Raw genomic sequence first — 21,243 nt, forward strand, 5'->3', positions numbered from 1 at the left:
AATGAAAAACATCATGTTAGGAAGGTCTTGGACTCATTCCTAATTGCATCAAGGGTTTAACCTGATTTTAAAAATCTGTTTGGGGAGAAATCTCCAAGACCATGAAGGCAAGAGCAACAAGGAACGATGAGGAGGCTAGCTGTCAACCCGGGCTGCATCTGACAATCTCCAGGGGGGATTTTTGAAAACACCTATGTCCTGGCCCCACCCCAGAGAGAATGATTTAATTGGGAGCAGGGCATAGCTTACTCTTTGTCTGTCTGTTCACTCATTTTAAGCTCTGTAGCAATGCTAACATACAACCAGGTTGAAGTGGGGCAAGAGGAGACACTGCTGGGAAGCACAGCAGAGAGGGGGGACAGAGACAGACATTCTATTCAAAAACCATGCCCCAGGTACTTCTCGTTGCTGTAAGTAGAGACACAACTAAGACCGATGCACTTAAAGAGATCACAGTCTGAATGGGGCAAAAGAGATGAGGGAAAAGAGAGAGAATAAAGAGTATGCTTTACCATTTGCTCCGGTTCTCCTCTCATCATGAGAATAAATTCATGAAACCCCTTGATAGTCGCGTAGTATAGAGTTACACGGTAGAGAGCCCCTGCTTTCTGCAATTTCCTTTCGCCTGTCTCTGCCTATTAAACTTCTCAGACTGAGGGATAGCAGCCTCCTGAGGGAAGAGGGGGGGAGCTCTAGGGCTTGAGTGAATTAAAATTTAGCTGGAAAAACCCAGGGGAATATTCTGTGCAAGGCAATTCCAGGAATGGCAGGGAATGAATGACATGCCTCTTTTTATAGCTACAGTCTTGATGACCCTAGACAATGATGCCCTCTGTATGAAATGACGGTAGTGACTAAAAGGCTGCCTCCCCACACCCATTACATGGGGCACTTGTGAAACCAGGAAAACACTGCCTGGCAGACAGCCTTTCCTCACCTTTTTGCTCTGTCAGATTCTTGAGTCCACTCCTTGAATGTAGACAGTAAATGCCCTTAGTCACTATATTAGTTTCCTAGGGCTGCCACAATAAATTATCACAAACTTTGGGACTGAAAACAACAGAAATTTATTCTCTTAGAGTTTCGAGGGGGCTGGAAGTCTGAAATGCAGCAGAGCAGCGCCCCCTCTGGGCACTGCAGAGGAAGGTCTGTTCCTAGTCTCTTCCCACTTCTGGTGGCTGCCCTGCATTCCCGGGCTTGTGGCTGCATCACTCCAATTTCTGCCTCCTTCCTCACATCATCTTCCATTCCGTGTCTGTCTTCTCTGTGTGTCTATGGAATTGGGGCCCTCCTGGGGTAATTCGGGATCCCAAGATCCTTAATTTAATTGCATCTGCAAAGACGCTTAGCCAAGTAAGGGAACATTCTCCTTTGCTAGGGATTCAGATGTGGGTATAGGTTTTGGGGGGACAACAGTTCAGAAGCACAAAACCTTAACAGACATCTCACCAAGAATTGCAATAAGAGTATGTTTAGTTGGGTTTTTTTTTTTTTTGGTTTTTTTTTTTTTTTACCGCATGGTACAGCCATCACACTCCTTGATATTTACCCAGAAAAGTTGAAAACTTATTCTCACACAAAAGCACAGATGTTTACAGCAGTTTCATCCATAATTGCCCACATTTGGAAACAACCAAGATGTCCTTCAGTGGGTGAATGGATAAGTAAACTGTGATACATCCAGACAATGGAATATTACTCAGTGCTCTAAAGAAATGAGCTCTCACGTCATGAAAAGATAAGGAGGAAACTTAAATGCCTATTACTAAGTGAAAGAAGCCAATCTGAAAGGCTACCTACTGTATGATTCCAGCTATATAACATCCTGGAAAAGGCAAAACTATGGAGATGTTAAAAAGATCAGTGGTTGCCAAGAGGGAGAGAGGGGTGAATAGGTAGAGCAAAGAGAATTTTTAGGTTAGTGAAACGACTCTGCATGACACTATAAAGGTGGATATGTCGTTACATTTGTCCAAATCCATAGAATGTACAATATCAAGAGCGAACCTGAACGTAAACTATGGCTTTAGGGTGATAATAATGTGTCAGTGGAGGCTCATCAGTTATAAAACAAAATATACCACTCTGGCGGGGGTTGTTAATAGTAAGGGAGGCTCTCCTTGTGCGGAAGCAGAATGTATAGGGGAAATCTGTATCTTCCGCTCACTTTTGCTGGGAACCTGACAGTGCTCTAAAAATAGCTGATTAAATACCATGAAGAAAAAATGTGTCGTGATGACAGAGACAGCCAGTAAGGGTGATGGGAGCCAAAATTGACGGCATTTACCTGGCTGTTTTCCTTCATTTGGCCAGTATTTCTGAGTTAACTATAAATGTAACAGGCAACGAAAGCATTCCCTGGTTGTTCTTTACTGGCTCTCTGCAGCCTCCCCCAATCTGTTGTGTAGTACTGTGGGCCAGATACAGGAAAAGCACTGCGCAGCGAGGCTCCTGCTTATCGCTCATTTTCCTCGGGCTGGTCGCATCCTTCCAAGCCCTACCCTCCAACAGTCTCCTTGTCTCACGGAGACCTGGACATTCTCATAGCCACGTTTCTCACGAAAATTTTTGCCCTGCACATTTGCCAAAACCAAACGAAAACAGCCAATACAATCAAAAGAGTTGCACTTGATAATTCCCTCTGTGCATCTGCACGTGTGCGTGCGTGCACACGTGCGCATACACACACACACACAACACTTTTGCTTGGCCTAGCAACACAATGGGAATGTAAACACGTTGTTAATGCAGTTGCTCTCAGTTGGCTTCCCAGATGGCTTAAGTTCAATAGATTTTTTCCCCCTGATTTCCTCAGCTTCTCCTAGCAAGTGCTAAACAGCCATTATGCCTTTTCCTGCACATTGAGATTCATCTGCAGCTACTAAACTGCCTCCAAAGTGCTTCAATTTTGCATGAGTGCTAAGCTGGGGACTGGGAGACATTACCCAGTGCTGAAGGCCCAGATCATTAGAAAGAGCATGTAAATCCTCTGAACCAGAAATAAAAAGTGCAGAGATTTCCTTTGTAAAGTCCCAACTGCAGCTTTATGTAAAACATGAACCTTTGGCAAGATTTTATGTGGTCCCTTTCTCCTTCTAAATTTTATTTTTGATTTTTTTTCTTTTGCATATGTGTTCTATCTTTTTTAAAAGCAGAGAGAATTATTTCATAGTCAGGAACGTGTGAAATAATACGCATAAGCTATCATTATTTCTCTTCTTAGGACACTGGATCCCTCTTCACTTTGAATAGGGAAGGTACTTCAAAGTATTGCTAAAGGATCACCCATGTAAAAACAAATTTGAAACCTGCTGAGTAGCAAGAAGCTTTGAGAAGGGATGGATTGACATTTATAAGATATGGGCAAGGGACATAAATCTATATTATTTAAGTCAGTATAGATGTAGGATGTGTACAGATATTGGATTATGGAGAGAGCTTGGAGTGGAATCTAAAGGCGACTGTGAAAATCATAAATGAGAACGAAGTGACTGTATTCTTCTCATTTTTCAATAGATGCTTCCCCGTACATTGTTACCTAAAAGTCTTGTTTGTGTTTTTCAAGGTGGACATATTTTTATCTGTACTTGATCTGTGTTTCCATCTCTGCTGTCCTCCCAGTCTGCCTGTCAGACCGCCCTCCCGTAAATTGAAAGCGTGCCCGTGGTCAGCTGGAGCGGTTCCTTCGAGGGGGCGGCACGGTCGGGCTGGCATTGTGAGCGTCCTGCAGCTCTGCACGCTGTGGGGCTGGGCCCACGCCCCAAGCCCATGGAGATGTGACAAAAAGCACTTATGATGAAAAGGTTGACTCCCTATCCTCATTTGGTATTTCCTTTGCAGTGGAATTTTTTGAAGTTATAACATTTTTTTTTTTTTTGGTCTGTAGTGTATCCACTCAGTAAGAATAAGCCAGGCTCCTTTGACATGATTGCCCTATAATCATTTCTCCTTTTCCATATATTTATGTAATAGGTCAGGCTATCTTTTTGCTCAGAATTCTGAGAGTAAAAATGTACATTTATGATCAGATACAGCAGTTCATTATTTATCTCCAAACACATTTTCAAGGACGTTTATTAACCACTGATTTATTCAACACTGAATATGCAAGTGGGATCGGACAGAAATGTGACTAAATGGGCTTATAATAGAGTATGAAGTAAATGCATTCCAACTTGTAGGTAAAAAGAAAACACTAGATGAATGATATGCACATAAACACGCAACAGTGAATTTAGGTGCATATGTATACTGTCTATATAACATATACATTTTATGCAGAAACCCAGTTTTGTGTGTCAGCATGTTGTATGTATCTTTCAGACGGGTTAGTCCTACCCATTAATTTCCCTTTACTAAAAACATGGTTAATCATGAAAATGTCATCATCTTTATTAGTGTATCATTGCAAAATATTATTTACTGCGATTCCACACCTCATGACACTGAACTGTACATATTAAATAGCTAGCTTTCCCGTTTTCTCATAGAGATTGTTTATCCAGTAGAGTATGTATCCTTTGAAGGAAACACATTTGTAAAAGAAGGGAAGGAGAACAAAACTTTGCCTGGAGATATGAAAAGAAACATGATTGAAGCTCTTTGTTCAGTTGGTGGTATTATATAGTTACATAAATATCTCTCTCAGTGAATTGGAGCTCATGGTAGGAAACAATCATTTTTTCTTCTTTCTTTTTCTTTGTGATGCTAGTAGGAATGGACATGAATTCGTTGCAAGTTACACACAGTATTCAGAATCAGGTGCCACTGTTCTGTTGTTAAAGATTAAGTTTTTCTAGCTCTTATGAAAACACCAAAATAAGATTGCCTGTAAATAAATGATACTGGTAATTAAACATTATAACCTAGTGTTTCACATCAATTTGTTTGTTCAACATTTATGTTGGAAGTGATACTTTGAAAAAGATTGCAAGCATACCATATATAATTTATATTAAGCATTTATAATAAGCAAATTGCTCTAGGTGTTATAGCATTTTGAGGATAATACTAAAATCATACATTCAGATATTTGAAAACTCTCAGAATTAATAGAAATTCTCTGTGTATCTAACAAGATGTTGCCAAATAAAAAATGTTTTTAATAATTTGAAGCTAAGCACTGAATCATAGTTAAAAAAAACAAAACAACAAAGCTTTTTGGGATTAATAAGTATTTTTGTCATCCATATATCCAATAGTCATTTAGAAAAACCCACTGTGTGCCAAGCATATTATTCATAGTCTATATCATTTCAGTGTGCATTGTGCTAAGCCTCAGTAACAGACCCCACCAAAGATAGAATAACCCAGAAGTGATACAATGATACATCTATTTACATACCAGTTCCAGGAAGGTGCCCTTGGTTGTAGGGCAGCTCTGTTCCCATTGGTCAGGTATGGACCCAGACTCCTTTCATCCTGTGGTTCTGTCATCCTCTCTGGCCTCATCCTCTTCTGCACCCAGCCAGCAGAGTGGGAAAGACAGCGAGGAGGAGACCCACAATCTTCTTCACCAGCTTGGCCAAGAAAAGGTACAAGGATCTTCCACTCCCATTCTATTGACCAGAATTGCATTTGTGGCCACTTCTAAGACAAAGAAACCTAGAAAATGTGGTCAGATTGTCTTCCCAAAAAGAGGTAAGGAGCTGGCAGTCCTTGCGCCTCAGTCTGTCCCTAGAAGTACTTTCTCTTAAAGATTTCTTTTGACCTCACAGCAGTCCTGTGAAGTACACTGGAAAAGGGCTGTCTATTTTTACTGATTTAAAGTTTAAGAAAATGAGAAATGCAATGCCCTACCCAAAGTTACTCATGACAATAGCCACGCCAGGACCCAAAATCAGGTTTTCTTCCTTTTGTTCTCATAGTCTAATTTGTCTACATTTCACTCCCTCTGTCAGTGAAGACTTTCATAGCACAGAAAACAAATTTATTTAAATTTCATTTGGCTTGGTAATTCTTAATATTTGTGTCATTGTGATTTCCTAAAAATTCAATGCCTTGTTTTGCCTATTGAAGTAGCTTTATCAACTATCATTTATAATACTCCTCCAGTTCTCCTGTCCTTTCTGGGCATAGGGGAGCGCTGCAAGTCCTGGTGTCCTTATGGTTCAGCAGGCCCAGGTGATTACTTCTAGCCAATGAGCTGTGAGTGAAAGTTATGTTGCCACAGCTGAGCCAAGGCTTAAGAGCAGGGGTGGGTCCTCTGTGCTCCCTTCTCCTGGCTCAATAGCCATGGTTGAGGGGGCTATAGATTCAACACAGATGCAGGCTGGATCACTAAGAGAGTTCATGTAGGACAGCTGTCCTGGAGACTGTTGTGATGGAAAAATAGACTTGTATTTTTTGTAAAGCCTCTGAAACAAGGGGAGTTATTTAGGACACAGCATAGCATAAACTATTCTAGCTTCTGAAATCTTGTTCATTAGCTCCTAGTAAGGGTTTACTCTGCAAAGAGCTTTACATATATCATCTCATTTAATCCTTAAAAGAACCCATTGGATTAGGAATTTTAATTCCCATTGTCCTGTTGAGGAAAATGACATTTAGTGAGGTAAAGGAATTTTACCAAGGTAAATATATCTATTCACTGAAAAAAACAGAATTCAAACCAGATCTTTCCCTAAAGATTATACCCTCTGTTAAGTTAATTGCCAAGGATCATTAAAAATAAGGTTTTATTATCAAATTTGTATCAGTATTGCCTTCTGGAATTCTACCTATAGTTTTAGGTTTATTAAAAACTGAATATAGTAACTTGGAATCAACAGAAGAGCAAAGAAACATACTCTGTATGAAAAAAAGAAAAAAATTTACCTGCATTATACTTGGTTTCATTGTTTTTATTAAATCATCTCTCCCTTTGGAATGATAATAGAATGATTTGAGCAAGGATCTCAGAATATATTGAAATACTTTGAAAATATCAGAACACAATAGTTGTTTTTCAGTCTCTATATAAAGTTAAAATTGAAAATTGGTATCTTAGCAGCAGTTTAAATACATACTCCTGACTTGAAAATATGAAATGCTAATATTTTTCACTTCTACGTGGAATTTCACAAGTTAAATTTTCCTTCTTATTGTAAATTAATGGGTCATTCTTGCACATTAGAGTTCCTTTAAAAGACAAAGAAAAAATACTTTCATTGGTACTTGAGCTGTGTTTATTCAGCTATTATAAACAATTTTGAAGAATCTAAAGAACATTATGATAACTCAGCACCCCCCCCACACCCCATTCTTAGTGTGAATGCCAAGCAGGTTCAAAGTTTGTCAAAGTTGTGTTTGATGGTGACTTTCTGGCTAGGGAAGGAGGTACAACTTCCATGATGACTAAAAGTTCCTTTCCTCTAAAATGCATTTGGATATGACCACATATCTTCTAAATAAGTTTTAAGAGTGTCCTAGGGAAAGTATTCTTTCATTAATTCAATAAATATTCATTGTAATGCCACAGCAGCAGCATGTAACAGGCACAAATCTCTACCCTGATAGAGCTCACATTCTAGTTGGTAAGTGAAGAAAGACCCTAGAAGACATGATTGTGCTCATCAATTTTAAATCTTCATTAAAATGTGGAAATTTGCTTATTTAGCCCCAAATTAGTTAGAGCTAACCTACTTAGAAATTTCCATTCAGTTGTTTAATGTCCCTGTCTCACCTGTATAATGGAATATGGATATAAGGAATTCCTAATAGATGAGCTGTGCAAGCATTTTGGTTGCCAAAAAAAGTAGACTCTTCCACTCATCTTGTCAGGGTAACTTCACTTTATCTACACTTTAGTATAATGAGAATCCTAGAGGATTGGTAAAATCCTGGGTTAATTGGCTGAAGGACAAGAAACTTAAAGGTCAATCACTAAAACTCATTCCTGCTGCTCAAACTCCATATCATAGCCAGATTTGCATTGCCCTGAATGATTGATGTCCCCACCCAGACCTGACTTTCCCCAACTCTGCTGAAAAGTTCCAAAACTAGCCATGTCTTTCTCATCTGGGTGTGTGCCTAATATAATTTCCAATCATGGTGCTCCTTCCCTGTCCTGAATCTATGTTAGTAACTCCAATGGTAATTTTGTGAATAGCGTATAGTTGTATTCTCAAAATAACTGTTATTATTATACAGTATACATATTTTAATTTAATAGATTTCAAGTACCTTTGGAACTATTATTCCATTTCTTTCCTCACAAGCCAACAAGACAAAAAAGTTCTTTATTTTGTAACTTGAGAAACCAAGACTTGGTGAATTTAGGACTTTCCAAAAGTCAGTAAATACAGGACAAGAATTTATTTTCTTATCTAAGGAAATCAGTAGGTTGTTGTGTATTATGTGGATATTTGTCTAATCTCCCAGTTGTAACAATAATTGCCCTGGATAAGTTGAATTTTTTTTTTAAATGAGCCTTTCTAGTTTGGTTTAAAAGTTTCCTTAAGAATATGAAATATATTGCTTTTAAGACAAGCAAGTAGCTGTCCCCAGTATACTGCATAAGAACTGTTAGAAGTGGCAGTCTCTTGGGGCACCTGGGTGGCTCACTCGTTAAGTGTCTGCCTTCGGCTCAGGTCATGATCTCAGGGTCCTGGGATCGAGCCCCACATCGGGCTCCCTGCTCAGCGGAGAGCCTGCTTCTCCCTCTCCTACTCCCTCTGCTTGTGTTCCCTCTCTCGCTGTGTTTCTCTCTGTCAAATAAATAAATAAAATCTTAAAAAAAAAAAAAAAAGAAGTGGCAGTCTCTCCAGAGGTGATTGCTCTTGTTTGTTTCTAAATCATATGAGATAGGTACAAGATGAAAGCCCAGCAGGATGAGTAATTATTATTTTGGGTATATGTTCTGGTTTCCACAGTGTTTTCAGAGGTTCACCAAGAATATTGCTCTTAAGGTCAATGACTTGATGTAAGATCACAGATCTGAGAACAGCTTTTGTAATAATGATTAAAATTAAAATGATTAAAATTCCATTAAAAGAAATCAGATTAGTCTTATTTACTAGTTGAGAAAGATTAATTTTCCTAAAGCATCTGTCATTGAAAAAAACATCATTTCACCAATTTACCATTTTTACAGGGTCCCCACTCCACAGAACAAACTTCTCCAGCTGCCATTCGAGGCTCTCTATGAGTCTCTCTTCTATCTAATTCCATGGTCTTTTTCTCTACTCCATTCATGTAAACTATTCTCCCCTGTAGTGCTCCATGCTTTTTCATCTCTGCCCTTTGGCTTTGTGCTATTCTATCCTCCTGAAGTGTCTTTGATTCCGCTCTAAGTCTTTAAACCCAAACCATGCTTCGGTATCAAACTCAAATATTCCATTTCCCCAGGTTTACCCTGATCTCTCCACTGAAGCTGTTTCACGATAGCTTTCTTCATGGGGTTTTCAGAATTTTCCAAACAGTAGATTACTTTTATTCAATAAACCAACAGATGGAAAATGCTAAACAAAATCACATTGAAAGACTTAATCAGATGGGGCTCTGTCTTTATGTTGACTGTAGGGTTATATGTTTTAATAAATTTGGGGGAAATAGTGGCCATCCAAATTAAACATACTTTTTTATGGCAGAACTTCTGACCAAAGCCTTCAATACACTGATTAGCATTCTGAGTTTCTAAGAGGAAGATGTATTAAACAGAAATCCCCAAACTTACTTGACCAAAGAACACCTTTTTAAAAAAAATATTTATTTATTTGACAGAGAGAGAGAGAGCATGGAGCATGAGAGGGGTGGGAGGAGCAGAAGGAGAGGGAGAAGCAGCCTCCTCACAGAGCAGGGAGTCAGACTCGGGGCTCAATCCCTAGACCCCGGGATCATGACCTGAGCCGAAGGCAGACTCTTATCTGACTGAGCCACCCACGTGCCCCAAGAACAGTTTTTTGAGACACAGTTTGAAGAATACTGGTATAGTGAAAGGAACAGGAACATTGGATTCAGATAATATGGCTCTAAATCCTGATTTCGCTAATCATTGGCTGCATGAAAAATTGTTTAAATTCTGACCTCTGCTGTTTACCTACATTATAGATTATAGATATAAAAATACCCATTCCGAAGGATTATTATGCAGATGAACTGAGACATAGTAGATGCTCAATCAATTCTAGTTACTTTTACTCTTCTGAGTTACAGTTCAATTTACTTATATCTGAAATGTACACTACTTGGTATGATAGCTATATGTATAAACCATTCATTCATTTAACATACATTAACTGAACAAATACATGTGCCAGTTACTGTATTGATGCATACACAATGCATATGACAGAGTCACTTTACTCAGTAAACTCCTATTTGTTTTAGTGTGTTTAGTGTTAGACGGTAAACTTCTAAAGAAAGGATCCATAAGCAGTCCATCTCCATGGCTACCTTGGAACTAGCCATGTCTTTCTCATCTGGGTGTGTCGAAATAAGTGCTCAAGAACTATCTCCACCATGAATTGTGAAAGAATTCTTTACCACTGTGTCCCCAGCCCACAGAACAGTGCATGGCACATGGCACATGGCTGAGTCTCTCTAAATACTTATTAAATGAGTGACTGGTAATCATAAGGATAGAGTAATAATAAGGGTAGAGCAATAATAAGGTCTGTAATTCACAAGTTCATGGTTAAGTCGACCTCCAAGAATAGAATATTCCCCCCACCCTTATGGACAGGATTTTTTTTTTAATTTTGTTAAAATTACTTCTATTGAAATTACCAATGTATTGCATGAAATAAAAACAGAAAGTAATGCATGTAGTTATGATTTAGATAATATTAAGAATTAAGAACCATGAGAGACTATGGACTCTGCGAAACAAACTGAGGGTTCTAGAGGGGAGGGGGGTGGAGGGATGGGTTAGCCCGGTGATGGGTATTAAAGAGGGCACGTACTGCATGGAGCACTGGGTGTTATACACAAACAATGAATCATGGAACACTACATCAAAAACTAATGATGTAATGTATGGTGATTAACGTAACATAATAAAAAAAAGAATTATACTTTAAAGAAAAATGTTAGAATATATCTTCAAATATGTATGTAATAAGTTTGATGTTTTATGAAAAATATTTAGATGAGAAATGTATTTGCTATGTCAATGGAATGTGCTTTGTGACCTTCCAAATTAAATTACCATCACATTTTTACAAAGTCACTTCTTTATATTCCAAAGAACATTGACACACAAGACAGAAGTTAAATACAAAAAGATTTTAGCTCCCATTTTGGTCTCAGAAAGACTTCGTGGAACAGACATTCAACAGGTTTTTCATCACCAAAGTTTAGAATGGGAATTAAATGATGGGCCACAACTGGTAGAATTAATCCACTAACTCATTACCACTTTCTGTGTAAGAAAGAGTCTTTTGCATACCTTCTACTCCGATTATCATTAATACTTGCAGCTCTAAGTTTGGTGATGGTTGGAAAGTCAAATCAAAAATAGGAGGACTGGTTTCTCCTGTAACGTCTAAAACCTGACACTTCTGCAAAGGAAAGGGAAAGCAGTATTACTGTTGTCAGAGTATCATTCATAACTATTTTAATATCATTTTGCAATTAACATTTCAAGTTTTAAGGGGGAAAAACTGCCTTTATCTGTGGTTGTCATATAGCTTTCTAAAAGCACTCTTAAGTCTCCCCACTCCAGATACACAATCCAATAAATATTTTCTTCTCAGTTCTAGACAAAACAAAAACATAGCAAAACAAAACACAGATCCTCATTGGACACGGAATGCCAAACGGAACCAAGTAACTAGAAATTATCATGTAAAAAAGGAAATCAGGTCAATGACCCAGGTATGAAATGTTTCCAAGCAACTCCCTTGAGCCAGTCAGTCCCAGCCATGTTATTCTTTGACTTTTAGGTAAATTCATCTTGACCACAAAGATAAAAAATGTAATTAACAAAATTATAATAAATCTAATATACCAGTAAATTGTAATTTTCAGTTATACAAGTAATTTTACTTAATTAGATGGTCTGTTTATATTTTAAATATTATATTAAAAATCCAAGGAAAGCATTTCAGAGAAAAGTTGGTAAATTATGTGATTACAGTGTCTTCTTTTCCTGATGTAGTTTAAAGATTGTCAGATGACTTCATGTAACGTAAAACCATTATTTTAGTGAGGAGCTGAAATAATTGTCAGGGTTTTTTTTATTTTTTATTTTTTTGGCATGACATCCTTTTAAATAATGCTGCTATTTTGCGTGATTTAATTTATATTAAGACATCTAGAACTGATATGTAGCATATTTTAGATTATATTAATGAAAACTAATAGGATTAAGCTCTGGAAGAAAGCATGAAAAAGAGACCAGCTAATTCAATAAAGTATTGTGATATATCCCAGATCATCCCTACCTGCAGCTTCATACATTGCCCACCAACCTCTGTCCTGTGAATGTACTATAATGAGATTTGGTCGAGTGACTTCTGCAGATCTTCTCCCAACAGGGCGAGTGTTGGAGGGAGCCGAATTGGTAGGTCTACACAACATGATGTCTCAAACCTTCCCTTTGCCTTATGAAAGATACAGTTGTTAAGAAGTACAACTTAGGCATACATAACACCTACGTCTAATGTGGGCTTAGGATGCTGTTTAGTGAAACGTACGTGGGGTATCAGAAGGCGAGGATTTGATGACCACATGTTAAAAAATCTTCTGAGATGATGCACGATTTTGGAGTATCACCTAATAAACGAGATAAATGATCACAATGCTGGAGGCGATATTTTGTCCATCTTTACATTTCTGGAACTTAACGTAATTTTTGACATTAGTGGACCCTTAATGTTTGTTGACGGTACTACAGATTATATTCAACAGTATGCATCATGTATTTGTGATCATTTTATAATAACCTCTAGGAAAACACTATTTGTGGTGCCTGAACACTATTATAAAATTAAAATTTTGCTCAAGATAAGGAATAAATGTCATTTTACCAGATATTATTGCCATATGCATGTATAGCCTTACAAAGATCCAATCAGAGGGTTGCATTTGCATCTGGATTTCTAAAATCATTTGAAACTCCCTATTAGCAAGTGCATATTCATATTCATTATAAGACTTCTTGATATAGCATGCTAATTACTTGCCTGCACTCTGGCTCCCAAACCACAATGAATCCTATTATAAAAGCAGATCACTGCAAACTTCAAACAGCATGCGTCCTGGAGATGCCTCTATTAAAGGAAGAATGCTGATGGAAAATCTTTGATCTTATCAGACGTGATGGAAAATACACATTTGTATTTGAGTAAATCTGTAGAACGAAGCACTTCCCCCCACCCTTAAGTAACCTGAAACCAATTTCAAGTTCCCAAATGCTCTTCAAAGCAGCCCGCCTTGGAAGTAATGCTGATGGCATTACAAATTTCAAGGCAGCTTGCTTTTTCCATCACAGGACTTCAAGCAGATTTAAAATTTTACTTTCAAAGAGGAAGGATATTACCTACTTTTACCCAAACCACTAGCCTCTGGTTTGATGAGCAGAGTGTCATAGGTAATGAACTTACCTAGGGTAATGAATAGATGGTATATAACAAAGTATCTCAGAGCTTGACTAACGCAGCTGATTGTAGGGCATTCTAAGCTTTAAGTGTTGAGAGACTTCCTGCTTCAGTTCTTTCTTGTTCTAGTGTTGTTGACCAAAAGTTGGAATGTAAACTTAGGGCCTGTGGCACGACAACTGTAACACAACTAATCAATCCATCTCCTCCTAAATGGGGCATCTATGAAGCTAAAGACAAAAATCGGTGTGTGCTTGACTCCTGCACCCACAGAGAGCCTGAGCCGCACAATTCAGAACATTCATACTATGAATAAACCCTGTAGCAGGAGGGTCTGTCTGTGGCTTCTTAAAAAGCCTCAGATTTGTGGTCAGTAGAAACATCCATGAGCCTATTTGGGCTGAAGGATACAGTGGCTCTAGTGAAGCTACCCTAGCCTTTAATTAGGTTTCCTGTAATTGCTTTAAGTAAAAAGGTGGGGAGGGGCAGGCGGGGGATGAGGAATGGAACCTGAAGTTATCATCTTGGGACACAAAATATTTGTGTGTGGTTTTAATATCCTGAGCCCATTTGTTGCTGCCCTGCATTTTGGAAAAAGCCATTATAGTTCTGAGGAAATACACACTGCAGGTTTATCAGCCCTTTGGTGACTATAAATTTTTGCAACAACTTTTAAAGGAAGAGTTTTGTTTCCAGTAACTGAATTTCTGCATGAAGAGAGGAGGTATAAACAAGTAAAACAGGCAAAAGTATGAAATACCGGAGAGTGGAATAAAAAGAAAGGTGGGAGTCGAGGGGGAAAGCTGTGCTCCATCTTTCTGTGAATGTCTAGATATCAGAAAATGAGAACCATTACAGTAGGACAGGAAAGTGAGAGGACCAAAGCAGGGATTAGGAAAGTGGAAAGGAAGTAGTGTTTTTTGTTAATAAGTTGGGATTTCTGCTGTGGAGATTGTCTTATTATTTGGACGTTGACTAAAATAATACACTAATCTTTTCATAGAGGGGTGAGGGATTTAGATGCGCCAGTGACTTAAAATTATTTTTATTTTTTTTTAAAGATTTTATTTATTTATTTGAGAGAGAGAGAGAGAGCATGAGTCGGGGGAAGGGCAGAGGGAGAGGGAGAAGCAGACTCCCCGCTAAGCAGGGAGCCCGACGTGGGGCTGGATCCCAGGAATCCAGGATCATGACCTGAGCTGAAGGCAGACACTTAACCAACTGAGCCACCCAGGCAGCCCTTGAAAATTATTTTTAAATGGTCACTGTATAAGCATAAAAGCCTTGCTAATTTTCAAGACTTTAAAATCACTTTAAATATATTTAATAAACTTTTGACCATAGAGTTGCCCCATCAGGATCTTGCCCTGCCTTGGGCTTATAAAATCCACTTTCCTGGGCTTCATTTCAGTTCAGGGACCCTTGAGTGGATCTATGTTTCTCTGACTCGAGTCCCATCAGTTCTCAATAGAAAATATTGCTTGTTTCCCCAGTGGGATAGCATCTACTTCTATTGGGTGTTCATTAATTTCCCTGAGGGCTTTTACCCATTTGAGCATGTTCTAGGTTTTAGGGTAAGTTCTGGAATACTCTTTTTTAGTGTCTTTAGATGACACCTTCATGTCACCTATACCAAGAAGTCATAGTCAAAGAGTTTAAGAAATCATACCTTCTAGGAACTAAGCTCTATATCTTACACATATCATACACATATATGTGTATATACACACACACACACATATATATACACATATACACATACATACATATATACACATATATATACATATATATTAATTCTCATCTGATGATGTCATCTACTTGCTTAAAACACTTTAATGACATCCGTGACCTTCAGAAAGAAATTCCAAATCCTAAACATGGTGTGCAACAGGTTCTCAAACCATAGCAAGCATCTAAATTCTTTGAGTGCGAGTTAAACCACAAATCGCTGGGCCCAACTCTCAAAGTTTCTTATTCAATTTGAGTCTGGAGTGGGACTCAAGAGTTTTCACTTCCAGCGAGTTCCCACGTGATGCTGATGAAACTGCTCTGAGGCCACACTTTGAGAACCACTGGTCTACAGGACTGTGTATTGACTGATCGTTTTCTTGTCTCTAGCTTCATCTCATGCCACTATCTCTGTGTTTGGTGCTCAGCTGTCTTCCGGGTTCCCAATCTCCTCATTCTCTTTCCTGCTTCTTCCCATATGTTCTGTCCCTCTCCCTATATAATTTAACCAACTTAACTCATGTTGAATCCTTCATACTAAGTTGGGTTTACTTGTTATTCACTCTCATTTTCTCTATACTTCTCCTTTGTAGCATTGAACACAATTGTAATCAAGAAAATAAATTGTATAATCTCTAGTTAATATGTACCCCCTTCACAATTATATAAGTTCATTGAGGGTAATGACTATCCTACTCATCAGAGATTCACAAGTCCCTAGGGCAATATCTTTTCCATAACTGATATGAAATAAATATTTGTTCAATGAATGAATGAATACATGAATAAAAAGTACAAAGCAATATATTTCATCTTTCTTACTGTGCTTATACTTAACCCTAAGGGTCTCCCTGTTAGTTCTCTCAATAAGCACTTCATTCTGATAGAGTGTGCAGGAAAATTGGCAGTTGCCCACATACATCATTCAGATGATCCTTCTTGCTCAGTGCAAAGAGGCATTTTGCAGAATGACTCTCTGAAATAGATTTTGATATATCAAGATAAATACTCTTAAAATGATAATCCCAGATTCTTAGTTCAATTTGTGTTATGCAGGATTACATAATGCTGTAAAATAAAATCCAAATATTTGAGCATTTTAGCTGGAAGCTACTTTAACAGGATTTTGGTTACATTATGATTATAGAGAAACATTTGGGCTTTCAAAATATTATGCATGAAAACTTTAAAGTCATATATTCTTTGGATAGAATAGCAGGGATTTGTTAACTAAGACTAGTATTTTTTTTTAAAGAAAGCAGTGCGCTTTAATAACTAAAAAACAGCTATAAAAATAACTTAGTTTTAGATGATCACCACATATTTATAAAGTACTAGGTCATATTATAATAAAACCTGATATATGACATGTATATATTTATGATTTATGTACTCATGATTATAGTTTTAGATCATTCTCATTCCTTGTGAAGAGTTAGGAGGATTCAATTATTGTAAAACTATGTAAAGTGTTGTAAAACTGTATATAGCTGTATGGTACCAGATGATACTATAATAAAATTGATATATATTTATATACATAAACCAATATATATTTATGATTTATATACTTGTGATTATAGTTTTAGGTTATTCTCTGTCATTTCATGTGAGGAATTAGGAAGATTTAATCATTGTGAGGTTATGTGTAGCACACGGATGTCTTACCCATGACCTGTATAGTGGGGGTACGATCCTTAGAAGATGTGAAACTCGGGGCGCCTGGGTGGCTCAGTTGGTTAAGCGACTGCCTTCGGCTCAGGTCATGATCCTGGAGTCCCGGGATCGAGTCCCGCATCGGGCTCCCTGCTCAGCAGGGAGTCTGCTTCTCCCTCTGACCCTCCCCCTCTCATGCTCTCTGTCTCCCATTCTCTCTCTCAGATAAATAAATAAAGACTTTAAAAAAAAAAAAAAAAAAAGAAATTGTGAGAAAAAAAAAAAAAAGAAGATGTGAAACTCATGTTCATGTTTGAATATACCGAGCAAGCTAACTCAGCGGAGGGTGAATATTTGTCGGACGCTTTGGGAAAAAGTGTAATTTTGTGCCGTGATAGATCTACTCCACTTTCATCTTCTGATGAAAGCAGAAGATCTGAAATAGCAAATAAGAAAATGAGAAAGTTGGGAGACAAATAATGGGAGCCAGAGGAAGATCACAGGTGGAGAGAGGCAATATCTGGGATGGTGATCGATGGCATCAAGATGGATCACTGTGGGGAAATACATGGTATGATGTTTTGTAGTCTGCTAGTACAAGCCTTCTCCTGACTTCAATCTCCGTTTCTCTTGGCAGGTCTCATTGTCCGGGAAGTGAGCATTGAGATTTCGCGCCAGCAAGTCGAAGAACTCTTTGGGCCCGAAGATTACTGGTGCCAGTGTGTGGCCTGGAGCTCAGCGGGCACCACAAAGAGCAGGAAGGCCTACGTGCGCATCGCATGTGAGTCTCTGTGCACGGACACCCTGGGCTTCAGAACCTAGTGGAATGTGGGGAAATGTAGGCTGTCACGGGCTCTAGATTCAAAGAACCCTGGTCAGAACTCCCAGATTTCTGCATTTGAGCTACACGCTCCTCTTAAGTCACCAGAATATCGTTTTTTGTTTCAAGACATGGACAGTTTCTCATGGGGCACCTGGGTGGCTCAGTTGGTTAAGCGACTGCCTTCGGCTCAGGTCATGATCCTGGAGTCCCGGGATTGAGTCCCGCATCGGGCTCCCTGCTTGGCAGGGAGTCTGCTTCTCCCTCTGACCTTACCCCTCTCGTGTTCTTTCTCTCATTCTCTCGCTCTCGCTCTCGCTCCCAAATAAATAAATAAAAATCTTAAAAAAAAAAAAAAAAGACATGGACAGTTGCTCTTTTGGGATGTGAAAGAATTCGTGATATTTTTAAAAAGATCCTGAATTTTCTTTTTTTTTAATCTGGTAAGAATTAGGCTACAGGAAAACCAGCTATATATTCCTTTAATGAGTTTATTCTTCCAGTGTGTTAAAACAACGTTGGTTAGTTTTACTATTGGAAATAGGAATTACCCATACAAAGCTTCTCTATTTATTTTTCGGAGCCATTCAAGTGCATCAAAATACACCTCTGTTTTCCAAACTGTGCTAAATTCTGGAGCATTCATGTTTAGGGAGAGGTTAAGAAGTGCCTCACAAAAAAGGGTTCCATAATCAAATAAATGTGGGAAATTATTTTTTTTGGACAAAGTTAAGTAGGTTTATTCATTGCAAAATTCTCAAATTTTTAAATATGCTAATGCGTATTATGCCTAAGATAGAGATGTAGCCTGCAGCTCTTTCGGCGGGCCCCTTTTCTCAATGAGTGCTATTCACATCTGGAACAGCATGAATGCTGCTTTCATCTTCCGTAAGGTCCCATATTGAGATATTTTCTCAAGTCTGAAACTGCTGAAATCCATGTGAATTATGTCATTTGAACTCTTTTGTATGCCTGCATTTTATTAAATTGTTAGTAATGGATGTCAACATCACCCACCTATCATGCGTCACTGGGTCCCAACCGTCTGGGCTCTGAGGCCTCTCCCAATTCCCTACTCGCCTCTTCCCTTCCCTCCTACTTGATCTAGGTCACAGCCATGACAAACATGTCCCAGTTAGTCCCCAGGGCTCCCGTTGTTTCCCTTTTAGTCCGCCTTCCGTATCACTGCAAATGCAGTCTTCCTGAAACTCTGATCTCCGCACAGATCGCCTCCTGCCTTGGCTAAAAAGTTATAGTGGCCTGTGAGATAAAGATCCCTTACGGTGCCATATGCCATCATACGAGTCCATTAGAGCTGGCATACAAAGTACCACAGACCGAGTGGCTTAAGCAGCAGAAATCTCTTTGCTCAGTTCTGGAAACGGCAAGCCTGAGGTCAAGGCCCAACAGTGTTGGCTCCTTCGAGAGCCTCTCTCCTGGGCCTGTAGATGGTTGATTTCTCCACGCCTTTGCACGTTCTTTCCTCTGTAACTGTGCAGACCCAAATTTCTCTTCCTGTAAAGACACACCAGTCACATTGGATTAAAGCCACCCTAAAGGCCTCATTTTAACTTCGCCACCTCTTTAAAGGCCCTGTCTCCAAATAAAGTCACATTCGGAGGTCCTGATGGCGAGGACTTCAACGTGTGAACAGTTCAGCCCGTGACAACCGTGTTTCATGGTTTACATATTCACCTGTGTTTCCAGCTCCAACCACAGAGAATGTTTCCATTTTCATCACACTAGATTAGCAATACTTTGATGTCCGTGCTTTCCAGCTACTGTTCACACTGAAAGGTTTCACCCTTCTCTTATGTCTCTTCATTATTTGTAAACATTCATTTATTTAACCATATTTAGTAGCATTTACTCTGTTCTTGGGGCATTTGTAGGAATTGGGTATGGAGCCAAAAACAAACCAGGTCAAGATCCTTGCCTTCATGGAGTTTATGTTCAGGTGGGCAAGGGCAAACTCGAAATAAAATAAATAATAATCACGACCAGAGCAGATGTGAGAGATGTTAGACCTGCATAGATTAGAAGCAGTGAAGGGGGTGCAGCCTGGCTCCTGGATACAGCAGTTCCCCTCATCTGCAGGGGGATACGTTCCAAGACCCCCAGTGCATGCCTGAAACCGCAGATAGTACCAACCCCTATGTATGCAATGTTTTTTCTGTAAATACCTATGATAAAGTTTAATTTCTAAATTAGGCACAGTAAGAGATTAATAACGGTAATGATAAAATAGAACAATGATAACAATATACTGTAATAAATGTTAGTGCATGTGATCTCTCTCTCAAAAGATCTTACTGTGCTGGACTCGCTCTTCTTCTCCTGCTGATGTGAGGCGATAAAATGCCTGTGTGATGAGGTGAATGACAAGGGCATTGTGACATAACGTCAGCCCACTGGTGGCCTTCTGATGCTAAGTCAGAAGGAGGCTCATCTGCTCCTGGACTGTAGTTGAATGTGGCTGACTGAAACCGCCGAAAGCAAAACGGCAGACAAGGGGGGACTATTGTATATTTAAGAGCGGAGGTAATAGCTTTTGTTGAAAGATTGGCTGTGAGATGTGAGAGAGAGAGAGAAGAAAGAATGATTCAAGAGGCTTGAGCTTTTTGAAGAATTTGTTTCACATGTCCTGAGTGAAGTCATTCCTGTCTCATGGGTCTCCCCATGAGCAGTGTGTCCATTCTCTTCATATAGGGCTTGTCTCAATTGAATTATGTTCACTTGTTGTAACGTCTGTATTTCATGCCAGCAAGTTCTTTGAAATCAATTTTGATTAATTCAGTTTTGCTTAACTTTATATCTTTCGTGCTTAGCACAATGCCTAGAACATCATAGATGTTTAATAAATTTTGTTGAATTAGAACTGTTATAAAAACTTCCCGGTGAAGTTTATTAAAATGCTGTATATTAAACTTTCCTCTCAGAGCATATCTAAAGAGATTTGCTCTTTGTCTTATACGGATTCTCTATGAAATAGACTCTGAGATGGGGACATGCATGCAGGAAACGTAGTGAACAGTACTCTTAGGAATGGTACCTGTGGAGGAATGCAGGCCGTAGGATTGGGCAGATGGAGAAATTGAGCTTCAGGGCAGGTATGACAAAGGATGACCACATAGAGAGCTCTGGAGCTCGAATGGCCCTGTAGAGTTGCCCCACCTTGAGATATAGGGGTGAGTGGGCCTTTGTTCCTCCACATGGACTAGTCAATGGATGTCAGCCCTTGCCTTACTCCCAACCCCTACCAGCTTGTGTGACCTGGGTCAAGTCAGCTCTCCTCAACTGAGGGCAGTTCCACGAGAGAGGCACAGAGCTGTCTCACAGGCAAAACTCCCAAAAAGTGGGGTCAGTCCTGAAAAGGGATCTCAGTGGCAAAACCCTACATTCACTATAACCGTCTACAACAACTCGTGAAGACTTCATTTTATTAATTATGACGCTAAAAGATATTTTTAAACATTTTAAAAAGAAATAAGAAACTAATTGTTTTGGTCAAATATT

The 21,243-nt window shown here is 38.9% G+C and overlaps 1 protein-coding gene across 3 annotated transcripts in view; it reads left to right on the plus strand.

Annotated features, from left to right (window-relative positions):
• The window catches only part of UNC5C (unc-5 netrin receptor C), a 344,990-nt gene that overhangs the window by 212,737 nt on the left and 111,010 nt on the right, over nt 1–21,243 (plus strand). For all 3 annotated transcript variants that reach the window (XM_081812121.1, XM_081812120.1, XM_081812122.1), the window contains exon 3: nt 17,545–17,688. In XM_081812121.1, the coding sequence (XP_081668247.1) occupies nt 17,545–17,688 (144 nt within the window). The remainder of the gene's footprint in view (nt 1–17,544; nt 17,689–21,243) is intronic.

Source organism: Leptonychotes weddellii, chromosome 2 (assembly GCF_054177405.1).
Source record: "Leptonychotes weddellii isolate Sample4059 chromosome 2, ASM5417740v2, whole genome shotgun sequence".
Taxonomy (NCBI): domain Eukaryota; kingdom Metazoa; phylum Chordata; class Mammalia; order Carnivora; family Phocidae; genus Leptonychotes; species Leptonychotes weddellii.